At 40.0% G+C, this 12,616-nt stretch overlaps 1 protein-coding gene across 9 annotated transcripts in view; it reads left to right on the top strand.

The window, feature by feature from the left end:
• Positions 1-11,333, top strand: part of IL1R1 (interleukin 1 receptor type 1) — a 72,340-nt gene extending 61,007 nt beyond the window's left edge. For all 9 annotated transcript variants that reach the window (XM_041753975.1, XM_041753978.1, XM_041753977.1 and 6 more), the window contains 5 exons: positions 2,322-2,439; positions 3,194-3,345; positions 5,969-6,112; positions 7,090-7,257; positions 8,028-11,333. In XM_041753975.1, coding sequence (XP_041609909.1) covers positions 2,322-2,439; positions 3,194-3,345; positions 5,969-6,112; positions 7,090-7,257; positions 8,028-8,443 — 998 coding nt within the window. In that variant the 3' untranslated portion in view covers positions 8,444-11,333. The remainder of the gene's footprint in view (positions 1-2,321; positions 2,440-3,193; positions 3,346-5,968; positions 6,113-7,089; positions 7,258-8,027) is intronic.
• Positions 11,334-12,616: the final 1,283 nt, after the last annotated feature.

Genomic DNA, 12,616 nt, shown 5'->3' with positions numbered 1-12,616 from the left:
GACGGCAGTCTGACACCTGACCGCTTCCCTCCTGAATTTATGGCTCTCGGTGGGAGATGGAAGTTCCTCAGAGAACCGACCTGTGGAAAAATGGCCTTTGCTTGACTTAAAGCTGCTTTTAAAACCTGAGGGTCTGGCCCCAAAGAAAAGGAATATCAGATTGGAGTCGAGGTAGCAGAAAGATGGTGAGAATAGGGACTGACTCCAGTGATGGCTTCACTGAAGAGAAAACATTAAGATTAAAGAAAAATCTTCTCAGGAGATCTCTGAAAACTCCTGATTTTCATAAGCAGTTAATAAAGTTATTCATGCAGAAGTATATGCAACAGGACACTGCTCTTTTTTATTTCATTTGTACTTTTTTTTCATCTGGGGATATGGGTTTTAAATGTACATTGTCTATGCCAACTTCATTAAAATAAACAAAATATTTGTAACAGCAAGCAAATGAGTAAAATTAATTACCATTCTAAAATGGTAAACTTGTTCGGCAGTAACCAGCTAGAAAACATAATGGGGAAAGAGCTCCTATTTGCAACATGTCATAGAGATGTCTATAAATTTCTTAGCAAAATCTTTCAAAAATATATAAAATTTATAGAGGAGAAACCCCCTCCCCAAATTCTGACCTATATCTCAGGAAAATTGAGATTTAAATCATATATATTGATGAGGAGTGGGAGTTATGTTGTTTCCAATGGGGAGAAAATTGGTTCTTAGTGGAAAAAAACCTAAAGCAATATACTGTTTGTCTGTGGTATTAAAAATTCATGGGGGAGGGAGGCAATTAGGATAAAAATGTCTTAAAAGTCTCCAAAGGGAACAATAATGAATACAATCTTGATCAACACTAATTTAAGGAAAACTGTAATAGAAGTGTATGTTTTTTTCTTATAGGGAAAACTGGAAATTGTAAAGACAGAGACTCTTAAAATTATAGTTCTGATGGAATTCCAATAAAAATATGAATGGGCTCGAAAGTTGGCGAGAGATTCTAAAAATCACCCAGAGGATTTAAATGATGAGATTAAAACAATATTTGGAAGAAGAGCTCTAAGCAATACTAACATTTACCCCAAAGCTGAAATAATTAAGATTTTAGTACAATTGGAATCAGTATATACATTCAGATCAACCAAGAAAGTAATTTATTTTCTGATAAAAGTGGCATTACAGATCGTTACTCAGTAAGTGGTTCTGAAGGATCAATCAGCTATTTGGATAAAACCACTAAGTTAAATCTCTCCCTCACACCATACCCATTTATATTCTAGACAGAGTAAAGAACTAAAACAATCAAAACAATAAAACAAAGGGGAACATTTTATATATCTCAGTGAAACATACATGGATATTTTTCTGATTTGGTGGTAGAGCTTTAGAAAAAAATTGTGAGAACAGATAAAACAGAAATTTTACTGAATAAAAAAATAAAAATATCTACACCAAAGAATTTCCCTAAACAAAAATGAAAATGAAAGCAATGAACTCTAAGTGGTATTTGGAATAGTTTTCATTCATGATAAAGAGTTAATATCCTCGATGAATAAAGAGCTCCCACACGGCAGTGAAGTTAAATGAGAATCAACTAAATAATAGACAGTGGGTATAATAAGCAATTCGTAAAGGCAAATGAATACCAAACTTATAAAAGACACGTTCACTGTGATTTCAAGAAATGCAGATGAAAATTTAAATGGAACTTTTCCTTCTCTTTTTGGGCAATGACAAAAATAATTGGAATTTGGAGATTTTGGGGGTAGAAGACAATCACATACACTATTGGACAAAGTGTGGGCATGTACAGCCTCATTTGGCTTTTTAAATATGTATCTCACTCAATTCTACGTCGAGATTCAAAGTAGTACTTCAGGATATGTCTAGTATTGATGTACAAGAATGGTCATTAGAATATTAATCCTAATAATGAAAAAATTAGAAACAAATTACGTTTAGCAATAGGAAAATTGTTAATCATAGTATATCTGTATTATGGAATACTAAGCAGCCATGAAATGGCCTATTTTGGAAGGCTGGTCAAGTAAGATGGAATTCCCAATATACAATATTTACAAATAGTAGACGACACTTCATTTAAAAAATTGCATGTGAAGAAAAAATTGCATGTGTACACAGAGAAGATAAGGAATGAGATACATGAGATTGCTAATCGTGGTTTTCTCCAAGTGGTGGGTTTAAGGGCAAATTTTGTTTTCTTTGTACTTTTCTATAATTTAAAATTTTTATTCAATAGCCACTTATTAATCTAGGTAGATCAGCTAAAAATCAATTGCTATGATTAAAAATACATTGCTTCGCAGGATCCAAGCTACAATTGTTGTGCAACGTCAGTGGCCACTTTAGTGACTTTGTCTACTGGACCTGGAATGGGTCATCAATTGATATAGAGGACTCAGTGCTGGAGGAGGATTATATACCGTAAGTATGCTAAAAGCCACTCACACCACAGAGGTATTTTGGTATTAAATTTCATGTCATGAAATTTATACAACCTTGATGGTTTAATTGAATAGCAAAAGTTAGTTGATTGGCCCTTGATCCTTTACTGCCCATTTTGAGTTTTGCTGAGCTAAACAGGATTTATAAGTTCTTAAACACTTAAGGTAAAAATACATGACATTGTGGTGTAAATTCCGGACCACTTGGAAGGCTTTCTGTTGAATTTAGATAGATATGTTACAACATCCCAATGAAGCAACTTTCCTGAATTACCCTTCGTGTTATTCTGTTTTTTAAGCAGTTTAGGAAAGACTCATTAAGTGGGATGGAGAATCTGGCACTCCACCTCTCAAGTCTCTAGTGGCTTTCTGTTTCCTCTCTAGGGATCAACTCCTGACTCCTTAGCATTCTCCTTGGTCATCTGCTCCAGTCTCCTCTTGTTTCATGTATTCTCTGTGCCCCCATGACAACCAGAATGCCCATCCATCTTTTTTCTTCTCGGAGGCTGGTAATTTTATTTTGATCTCTGCTACTGGGCCTTTTACTGACAGTGATCTTTGGGCTATGAAATCTCAGATCAGGGTAGCTAACAGCCTGATTATTATCCCCGTGCATAGGCCTGGTGATAATTTCTGCCATAATTCATGTGGTGGATAAAGAGATGAACCATGTATATGTGTCTCAGTTGTAGTTTTACTTAAATAACTTTATTTATTCTCTCTCTTTTGAACAGAGTGGAAAATCCTTCAAAAAAAAGAAAGAGTACAATCATCACCATGCTTAATATTTTAGAAGTGGAAAGTAGATTTTATCAATATCCCTTTACCTGTGTAGCGAAGAATACAGATGGTATAAGTACAGCATATATCCAGTTAATACATCCAGGTAATCAACAGAATATTTGAAATGTATTTTCGGTTCACTGTTGCAATGACCGTTAGGTATATAGTGTTTTCTTTGCCTGGAACACTCTTGAATTCCTCTTAACCTGGCAAACTTCTATTCTTTCACTTGTCAGCTGGACTGTTTCTTCTGCTAGGAAGCTTTCTGTCCTCTTGCCTGCCCTTAACAAACTCTCTGACCACACAGATGAGATTATTGCCTCTGTTACACACTTTCAGAGAACCCTATGCCCCTGTCACAATATTTGTCATACTTAGTTTTCTTTACTTGACTTAAATTCTGTGATGGTGCTGACCATTTATCTTACCAATCATCCTATTTCCAGAGCTAGTAGTGACTTAAATCTGCTATATCATAGGTATTTAATGAATATTTTTTGGTAAATGACAGTATAATGGATGTACAGGAGAAGCCTAAATATCTACATTCCAGAGGGGATGTCAGAAGTTATTGGTTTTCTTCAAGTATATAATCAGACACAATATTGAAAATATTTGTTAAATAATGTGATTACTTGTAATTGAATTAAATATAGGGTACTTATGAATGTGTACATGGAAGAAAATTTTAAAACCTAGAGACAAACTATGAGAATTAGTAAACAAATTTAGCAAGATCACTAGTCTCTCTACATGTAAACATATATATATATGTATACAGTGTTTCTATGTATGTCTATAAAATACCAACAATAAATAGAAATTAAATTTAAAAGATTACATTTACAGTAGTATCAAAAATTGTCAAATACTTAGGAAGAAATCTAGCAAAGGCTCTTCAAGACCTCCATCATACAAACTAAAAAAAGATTACCGAAATAAATTAGAGAAGAGTTAAATAGGTGGAAGGATATACAATGTTTATAGATTGAATAACTCCATATTATAAAGATGTCAGTTCTCCCCAAATGAATGAGTAAATTCAAAAAAATTCCAATGAATTTCAACAGTATTTGTGCAAGTGAGGGTATGTGTTTGTGTGGGTGCATTGTTGGAGACAGGTTTATTCTAAAAATATCTGGAAATGTAAATGGATGAGGCACCTGTGTGGCTCAGTCAGTTAGGCATCTGCCTTTGGCTTAGGTCATGATCTCAGGTTCCTGGGCTGGAGCCTTGTAGGGCTTTCTGCTCAGCGGGGAGCCTGCTTCTCCCTCTCTATCTGCTGCTCCTCCTGCTTGTGTTGTCTTTCTCTCTCTGTCAAATAAATAAATAAAATCTTAAAAAAAGAAAGGGATAAGGATAATCAAGGTAGTCTTGAATAAAAGCAATAAATCTGGAAGATTTACACTACAGATATCATGATCTTGTTTGAAACTGCCATAATCAAGACTATAAAGGTGAACTATCCATTGGGCCAATTGGATATTGGGTTGGAAAATGGCATATATCTTCATTTCCATTTCATACCCAAATAATCTGCAGATTGATCAAAGACCCAGATTGGGAAATTAAAATAATAGAGCTTTTAGATTCTCTCTTCTGTGTGCCTACATGGCCCCTGACATTTAGAAGGCACTTTTTCTTTTTTTCTTCTCTACACCATACCCCCTTACCTCTCCTTCACCTTGCTTCTCTGCCCCTCCTCCACTGCAATCATTGGATGAATGATTAGGGAGTGAAGGTAGGAGAATGTGGAAGAGTGAAACATTCTGTATGGCATCCCTAAACGCCTTCTTTCCTTTTCCCTAGACTTCAACTTCCACCACCTGACTCTTCTGCTTCCAGAAACTTTTGTAGGCTTTTTTTTTTTCTTTTGTAGGCTTTTGAGTGAGTTTGACTTGCTTTATTCTGAAGTGCTCTATCCTATAGTCTTTGGCATTTTTTTCTGTTTATTGTATACAGTGGACCCTTGAACAACATGAGAGTTAGAAGAACCATCACCCCCACTCCCAGTCAAAAATTCGAGTATAACTTGAGTCCCCCCAAACTTTACTATGGATAGCCTACTGTTGACCAGAAGCATTACTGATAACATAAACAGTTAACACATGTTTTGTATATTATGTGTATTATATACTGTGCTCTTAAAGTAAGCTAGAAAAAAGAAAATGTTATTAAGAAAATCATAAGGAGGGACACCTGGGTGGCTCAGTGGTTGAGCATCTGCCTTTGGCTCAGGTTATGATCCTGGGATTGTGGGATCAAGTCCTGCATCGGGCTCCCTGCGGGGAGCCTGTTTCTCACTCTGCCTGTGTCTCTGCCTCTTTCTCTGTGTCTCTCACGAATAAATAAATAATTTTTTGTTAAAAAAAGAAAATCATAAGGAAGAGAAAATACATTTATAGTAACTGTCATAAAAAGAAACTACATATAAATGGACCCATGCAGCTCAAACCTATATTGTTCAAGGGTCAACTGTGTTATAATATTTAGGTGGAAATTTAATACAGTGCACTTTATTCAGTTTTATATGGTATCAATGCTAGATGGTTCTGTGCATTACTATGCTTTTTTAAGTGATGATAATGAATAGGTTAATACTATCTGGGATTTGAGATTGCAGACCAATCCCAAATAGTTTCTCTGGGATAATAATATTTAATTTGGTATGCCCCAATTTTTAATTCTTTTGGTTCTAACATATTTTTTCCTCTTTTCTGCTATAGTGCCTGATTTCAAGAAGCACATGATTGGTGTATTTGTCATGTTAACAGTAGTGATTACATGCTCTGTTTTCATCTACAAAATCTTCAAGATTGACATTGTGCTTTGGTACAGGGATTGTTGCTATGAGTTTCTCCCCAAAAAAGGTACAGTGTTGTATTCTATGCAATAATTCCTTGTTGGAGAGAGGGGATAGTTAAGGGATGTAGAAGATAACTGAGGGTTTATACTTAAATTTTAAAATGAAATATGGCATATACAAGAATAGTAGTTATTCTTGTATGTAATTGGAGTTTGGGGACTGAATAGACTGCATAGCTTTGTTTTCCAAGTTGCTGCTTTAGTGTTCGTAACGGTGGGATAAACAGGCATTTACAGTGTCTGTTTACAAATCCAATGTGCATTATTGAGGGCCTGCTCCATGCTGGTTAGGACGTGGATGACCCCATGATCTGCTTTCAGAGGAAAGAAATTACTATTTTCATGCACCAGGGAAACTCTCCCTTTCTCTTTTGTTTCAACTTTGCAAAAAAAAAAATTAATACTACAATTATAAATAAAAGAAAGAATGGGTAGACTGCAGGGCTGAGACACCGGGGGAGAAGATAAGACCAGGGAGTGAGAGGTAGTTCCCAGAGCAAGAGGTAAAGAATCTCTGCACAGGTCACCTGGGTGGGTTAGTGGCTGTCTGCCTTTGGCTCCCAGGTCGTGATCCTGGGGTCCTGGGATCAAGTCTTGCAACAGGCTCCACAGAGGAAGCCTGATTCTCCCTCTGTGTATTTCTCTGCCTCTCTCTTTGTGTTTCTCATGAATAAATAAATAAAATCTTAAAAAAAAGAAAAAAAATCTTAATAATTTCTTAATTTTAAGAAAAAATCTTAAAAAGAATCTCTGCACATGAGGTGGCCATTCAGTAATATAAGAATACCTTCACAGTAAAACATAATAAATAGAAACTTGTAGGAGAGTAACATTTTAAAAAGTTACTGTATTTTTGGTATTGCTGCTTCATTCATACTCACACACAAAAATTAATAATTCATCCTGAAATGCATGTTTGGGATACTGACTTTACCAAATCTCTTCTTTTTTGGACCTAAATATTTTATGTTTTCACCTCTAGCTTCAGATGGAAAGACCTATGATGCATACATACTATACCCAAAGACCCTTGGGGAAGGGTCCACCTCTAACTCAGATATTTTTGTGTTTAAAGTCTTGCCTGAGGTCTTGGAAGAACAGTGTGGATATAAGCTGTTCATTTATGGAAGGGATGCCTATGTTGGGGAAGGTATGTGTGTCATGGAAAAAAGTAAAAGTCTTTGTTGTGAAAATAATTGCTAAAGTTAGGTTTCACCTTTCTAGAAGAACTTTGATGTAGTATTCAGACGTGGCAGTGTTAAGAACCCCCTCTGTGGGGTGTGATGAAGATTTTCACATCTATTAAATGCAAAGTACTTACTTTTACTCGTATTTTGTTGGTGCAAGAATTAACTAAGTTTTATTTTGTTTTGGAAAACTTCACAACTAGTTAGATCCAATAGTAACAACTTTCTCTCTTTACAACTGAGAGAGCAAGAGAGTGGAATGGGAGTGGAAGAGAACAAATGGTTTAATGTTTTAAAATTTCCACCTGAAGTATTCTGAGTCCTAAATGAGATATTCAACTCTTGTAGGTCAGGTTTTGAGCTGGTCCATACAATTGGAAATTTTTTCATCTTAATTCAGATGAGATAAAAGAAGGGGCACCTGGGTGGCTCAGTCAGTTAAGTGTCTGCCTTGGGCCCAGGTCATGATCTTGGGGTGCTGGGATGGAGCTCCAAGTCAGGCTTCCTGCTCAGCGGGGAATCTGCTCCCTCTGCCCCTACCCCTGCTCGTGTTCATGTGTTCGCTCTTTCTTTCTCTCTCTCTCTCTCATAAATCTTTAAAAAAAAGATGAGAAAAAAGTGCATTAGAACACAAAAAGGATGAGATGGGAAGAACCTTGTGGGGTTTTGGTTTGGGAGAAAATGATTGTTAATTGAAATTTTACTTACTCTTCCTCTGCTTTGTCTTTTTCAGACATTGTTGAGGTAGCTAATGAAAACATAAGGAAAAGCAGAAGACTGATCATCATTTTGGTCTCAGAAACATCAGGATTGGGCTGCCTGGGGAATTCTTCTGAAGAGCAGATAGCAATGTACAATGCTTTTGTTCAGGATGGAATTAAAGTTGTCCTGCTTGAACTGGAGAAAATCCAAGACTATGAGAAAATGCCAGAAACCATTAAATTCATTAAGCAGAAACATGGGGCCATCCGCTGGTCAGGGGACTTTAGCGAGGGATTGCAATCTGCAAAGACAAGGTTCTGGAAGAACGTCAGGTACCACATGCCGGTCCAGCGGCAGCCACCTTCATCCAAACACCAGTTTCTGTCCTTGGCCACCAGGCCAGACTCGAAGACGCTGCAGAGGGAGGTGCAGGTGCCTCTCGGGTAGCAGGGAGAAGCTTGGCCAAGAGTTCCTTGGGTGACTCTTGTCTTCTAGCACTGCAGGCTGGGCTGTGCCCCCATTGACTGTACAGTCATAAAATGCCACCTGTAGCGGCGCTTACCCCTGAGATCACCTGAAATCGGATTGTTAAGGGAGCAGGATGTGGTGACAGTAGCAGGTCAGCACAATTCAGAACCAAGGGCTTGGAAGTCCTTTCAGAAGGCAACAGATGCCTTGTCTGAATGCTTGATCTGCCTACCGGGAACAGGCGCCAGGACAGAAAATGAGAGGAATGAACAGGCAGGAAATATTTAGCATCTATAAACGGTTTTATGAAGTTGTCTACAGTCCACGATGGGGCCGTGGTGCAGTCCGAGGATGGCACAGCCCCTGGCACCCCAGTGGCTCCCCTCGGGGGTGCTGCCTGCAAAGTGAGACTGGTTATTTCACCGAGGAAGGTAGAGAAGTATTCTGGGAGAACTTTCCATCAGCTTTGCACTTTCCATATGCATCGACAGCCAGCCATCAGTTTCCAGAGACCGAATTTCATTTTACAGACCTTTAAAATTCCCATTTCAGGGGCAAACGGGATTCGTCAGGATTACATGTGTTTGAAATAACCTCAGCTTTCTGCTGGAGAGAGGGAATTTCAAAAGCGGGAGTAGCAGAGGCTTGATCCACCTCGGCCTGCCTTCCCCCTGCAGTGATCATCCCGTTCTACCCTCCTCTTCTGCATTCCACTTGACTCATGGCTTCTTCTGAAGCACAGTTTCCAAGTCACTTCCTCCTTCCTCTCTGTCACACACCTGACCCACGGATTAGCCGCCCTTCAAAAAGTGCTGCTCTAAGCGCCTCCTGCCTGGGCAGGGCTCCTCCTGGTTGAGGAGCGAAAGCCCCAGATGCCCCACTTACATGTCACCACCACTGCCCCACATCCCCAGTGTGTGTGCACAGCTGTCCCCTCACTGCCCGTGCTGGGAATCCCCAGGCCAGCTCTGTGCACCTTCATCCTGCCCCCAGTGCTCCTACGCCACTGCTTCTCCTTCCTGTCTCCTCTGACCAGAACGCCTTCTCGAATTTTCTCCAGCCGACCAGAGCTTTATGAAATTCAAAATTTACTCCAACTCTTGTTTCTCCAAGAGCTCTCCCCAAGAAACTGCCCTAAGGCACCTGCTCTCTCGTCTTAGTCTGGTAGCACTTGGTCTGCTGGTGGCCACTCAGGAGAAGGCTGTTCTGCTTCCAGCCAGAAGCCTTGCTCTCCACGCGGAGGCCGTGGGTGTGTCCCTCGGTCTGGGTGCCTTTGCAAGGAGTGTGCCCACCTGACAGAGATTTGGGTAGGGCTTTCTTGTTGAAAAATGTTCACAGATTGTCATTCTTTAAGTTTTGCAATCATCGTAATTTGATAAAGTAAGTGACTTTTTTTTTTTTAAATTCTATTCTTCTTGAGGTCGGAGCAGGGCTTAGAACTGAGTTGCTGACTTCTGGTGCGGTGACTTCAACATTTGACTTCAGGTCAATCCATGTCCCCTTCAGCCCTACCCCCAGGGCTTTTGTGAGAAGAAATGATTGTTTCCTAGGATGGTGGCTGAGTCTAGGAAGGCTCTCACTTAAGAAAGCAAATTCTAAACTTTAGTGTGTTGGAATTTATGAAAATTATGTTGTTTTTATGAAAAACGTCTCTGCTTTCATATCTTCTTTCCCTGAAAGGTAGATATTTCTTAGGGAATTACAAATGAAACCAAATTGGTTTTTTTGGTATAAGAATTTTTTTTTTCTAAACTTGATGATAATCCTTAGAGAAACCCTGGAAAGAAACCCCTTGCTGCGGGCCACGTGCCCCATTTTAAATGGCAACGAACATGGGCAGGCCCTGTGTTCTTTATATTTTTAATGATTAATGTTATGAGTGAACACAGACTTATACAGTATATTTTTTTCTCCCCAAAATGATTGGAGCTAGACAAAAACAGTTGAATTCTCTGCCTCTTCTCTTACCACCTGCTTTTTCCTGGATCAGATTGAGTAATGGCTCTGTTTTGGAACTGCTGTTTAAAAAAAAAAGTGCCTTATTTTTATTTGGCAGCACACACGGGGCTGGGGCGGGGGTGGGGGGGCTGTGATGCCCCCCAAAGACCCATCAGATGCTCAAAACATATGTTGCTGACGATTTTTAGTCTGTCATCTGTAAAATACACTTGCATGTGTAGGCCAAGAAAGCCAATTCTGAAACTTAGAATTAGCAGCAAAGTTGGCCAGAAAGTAAGGAGTGGGGAAAACATTCGAGAATTACTGGTGGCATTGCACTTGGAATTTAGGGAGGGACAAGAGTCAAGGGATGGGTCCTGGACCAGGAGGAGCCCCAACCGGAAAGTGCATGTCCTGGTGTCACTCCCGTTTCCTAGGGGAGGATTCCAGAGGAAGGAGCTACATACACTCCTGGTTCTCTGGGAACTTCCTTTGTTTTATTGTTTTCCCTGAAAACCTCCTTTAAGCCCTTCCTTTCAGGCCTTCCCCATTAATTAGATTTCACCACATTATCTGATGGTGATTATTATTTTTTTTTTTTTGGTCAGCCTAAGTGTTTGAAGGGAAGTTTGCCACAAAGCATTTCACTCCCAGTTCTTAAAGCAGGCTTAGCAGAATTTGTATTTTCCTTCTTCCACCTCTCTTTGTGTATTTGTGAGGAGAGAAAAGGTATTGAGCCATTTTTTTCCCAGTGGTATTTTTGATAAATTATATTTTTACTGATTCATGATGAAGAATTTTAGAAACTTGTTTGTATACTTCTGAGCAGATAGCAAGTATTTTTGTATAGTAAAACACCAGATTAATGTACAGCATGTATCACTGATCAATGGACTGAACTTAGTTTTCCAATAAAATTGGCAAAACCTGGTATTGAGTATTCTCATTAAAATCTGTTTCTGGGACTCCTGGATGGCTCAGCGGTTTAGCGCCGCCTTCAGCCCAGGGTGTGATCCTGGGGACCCGGGATCGAGTCCCATGTCGGGCTCCCTGCATGGAGCCTGCTTCTCCCTCTGCCTGTGTCTCTGCCTCTCTCTCTCCTCCCCGCCACCCCATGTCTCTCATGAATAAATGAATAAAAAATCTCAAAAAAAAAATCTGTTTCTGCATGGGGTTACCTGGGTGGCTCAGTGGTTGAGCATCTACCTTTGGCTCAGGCAGTGATCCCAGGTCCTGGGATCGAGTCCTGGATTGGGCTCCCCGAGGGGAGCCTGCTTCTTCCTCTGCCTGTGTCTCTGCCTCTCTCTCTGTGTCTCTCATGAATAAATAAATCAATAAAATCTTAAAAAAAAAAATCTGTTTCTGCATCGACCCTGCCCTGGGCTTACCAGGCCACACTCCCAGCTCTGATGTAGGTGAGGACCCCTTCTGCCTGGGGAATTCAGAGGCCATTGGCCAACCAATGAGCCCTGAATCCCATCTGTAGCCTCAACTATGCTCCACTTGTTTGCTTGCTTTTAAAATGTGAGGGTTTATTATTATTGTGATTAACCCTTTACCAGATAAGGGCAACATTTGTATGAACTTTTTTACATTTTAGAAAAGGTTTCCATGAATTTTCTCCTTTGACCCAGGAGGTGAATGAAATTAGCAGACTGTGGCGTCCACAGCGCTCACCAACTCCAGTGGTGAGGCAGGCCTGCCCGGTCAGTGCTGCTCTGTTCTGACCTCCCTCCGAGCTATTCCCACAAGCAGGTGGCTTTGGCAGCACCCAGAGGGCACACCAGATGAGGTAGGTCCGCCGGGAGCCTGAGGGCCCACTCTAGATCCTGCCTCCTACTTGGTGTGCAAGCTGGGACGAACTATTTGAGCTCCAGTTCCCTCACCTATAAAATGGGCCTACTATCTAATTTGTAGAGCTGCGTAAGAATTAGAAAGATGGGCTACTTTCCCACAGGCATGGTGCCCAGCATACAGCGGGCCCTCCAGAACGGGAGCTTGGTTGTAGCAATTCTGTGAATAAGCTTGGTCATACTAGAATCTGCAAATAGAATGGAAAGGGAAGAGTAATAATAAACCAGAAGTGCAACTGACACGGAGGGGGGAAGTAAAGCAATTGGAAAAATACAGTGTCAATGCCCAGATGAAGCTGTGTGACACGGGGGCCAGGAGCCCTGTGTCCCCGAGGGCCAGGGACTGATGTTCATTCACACG

This window comes from Vulpes lagopus, chromosome 5 (assembly GCF_018345385.1).
Source record: "Vulpes lagopus strain Blue_001 chromosome 5, ASM1834538v1, whole genome shotgun sequence".
Taxonomy (NCBI): domain Eukaryota; kingdom Metazoa; phylum Chordata; class Mammalia; order Carnivora; family Canidae; genus Vulpes; species Vulpes lagopus.
This window is presented reverse-complemented; position numbering and strand designations above follow the sequence as displayed.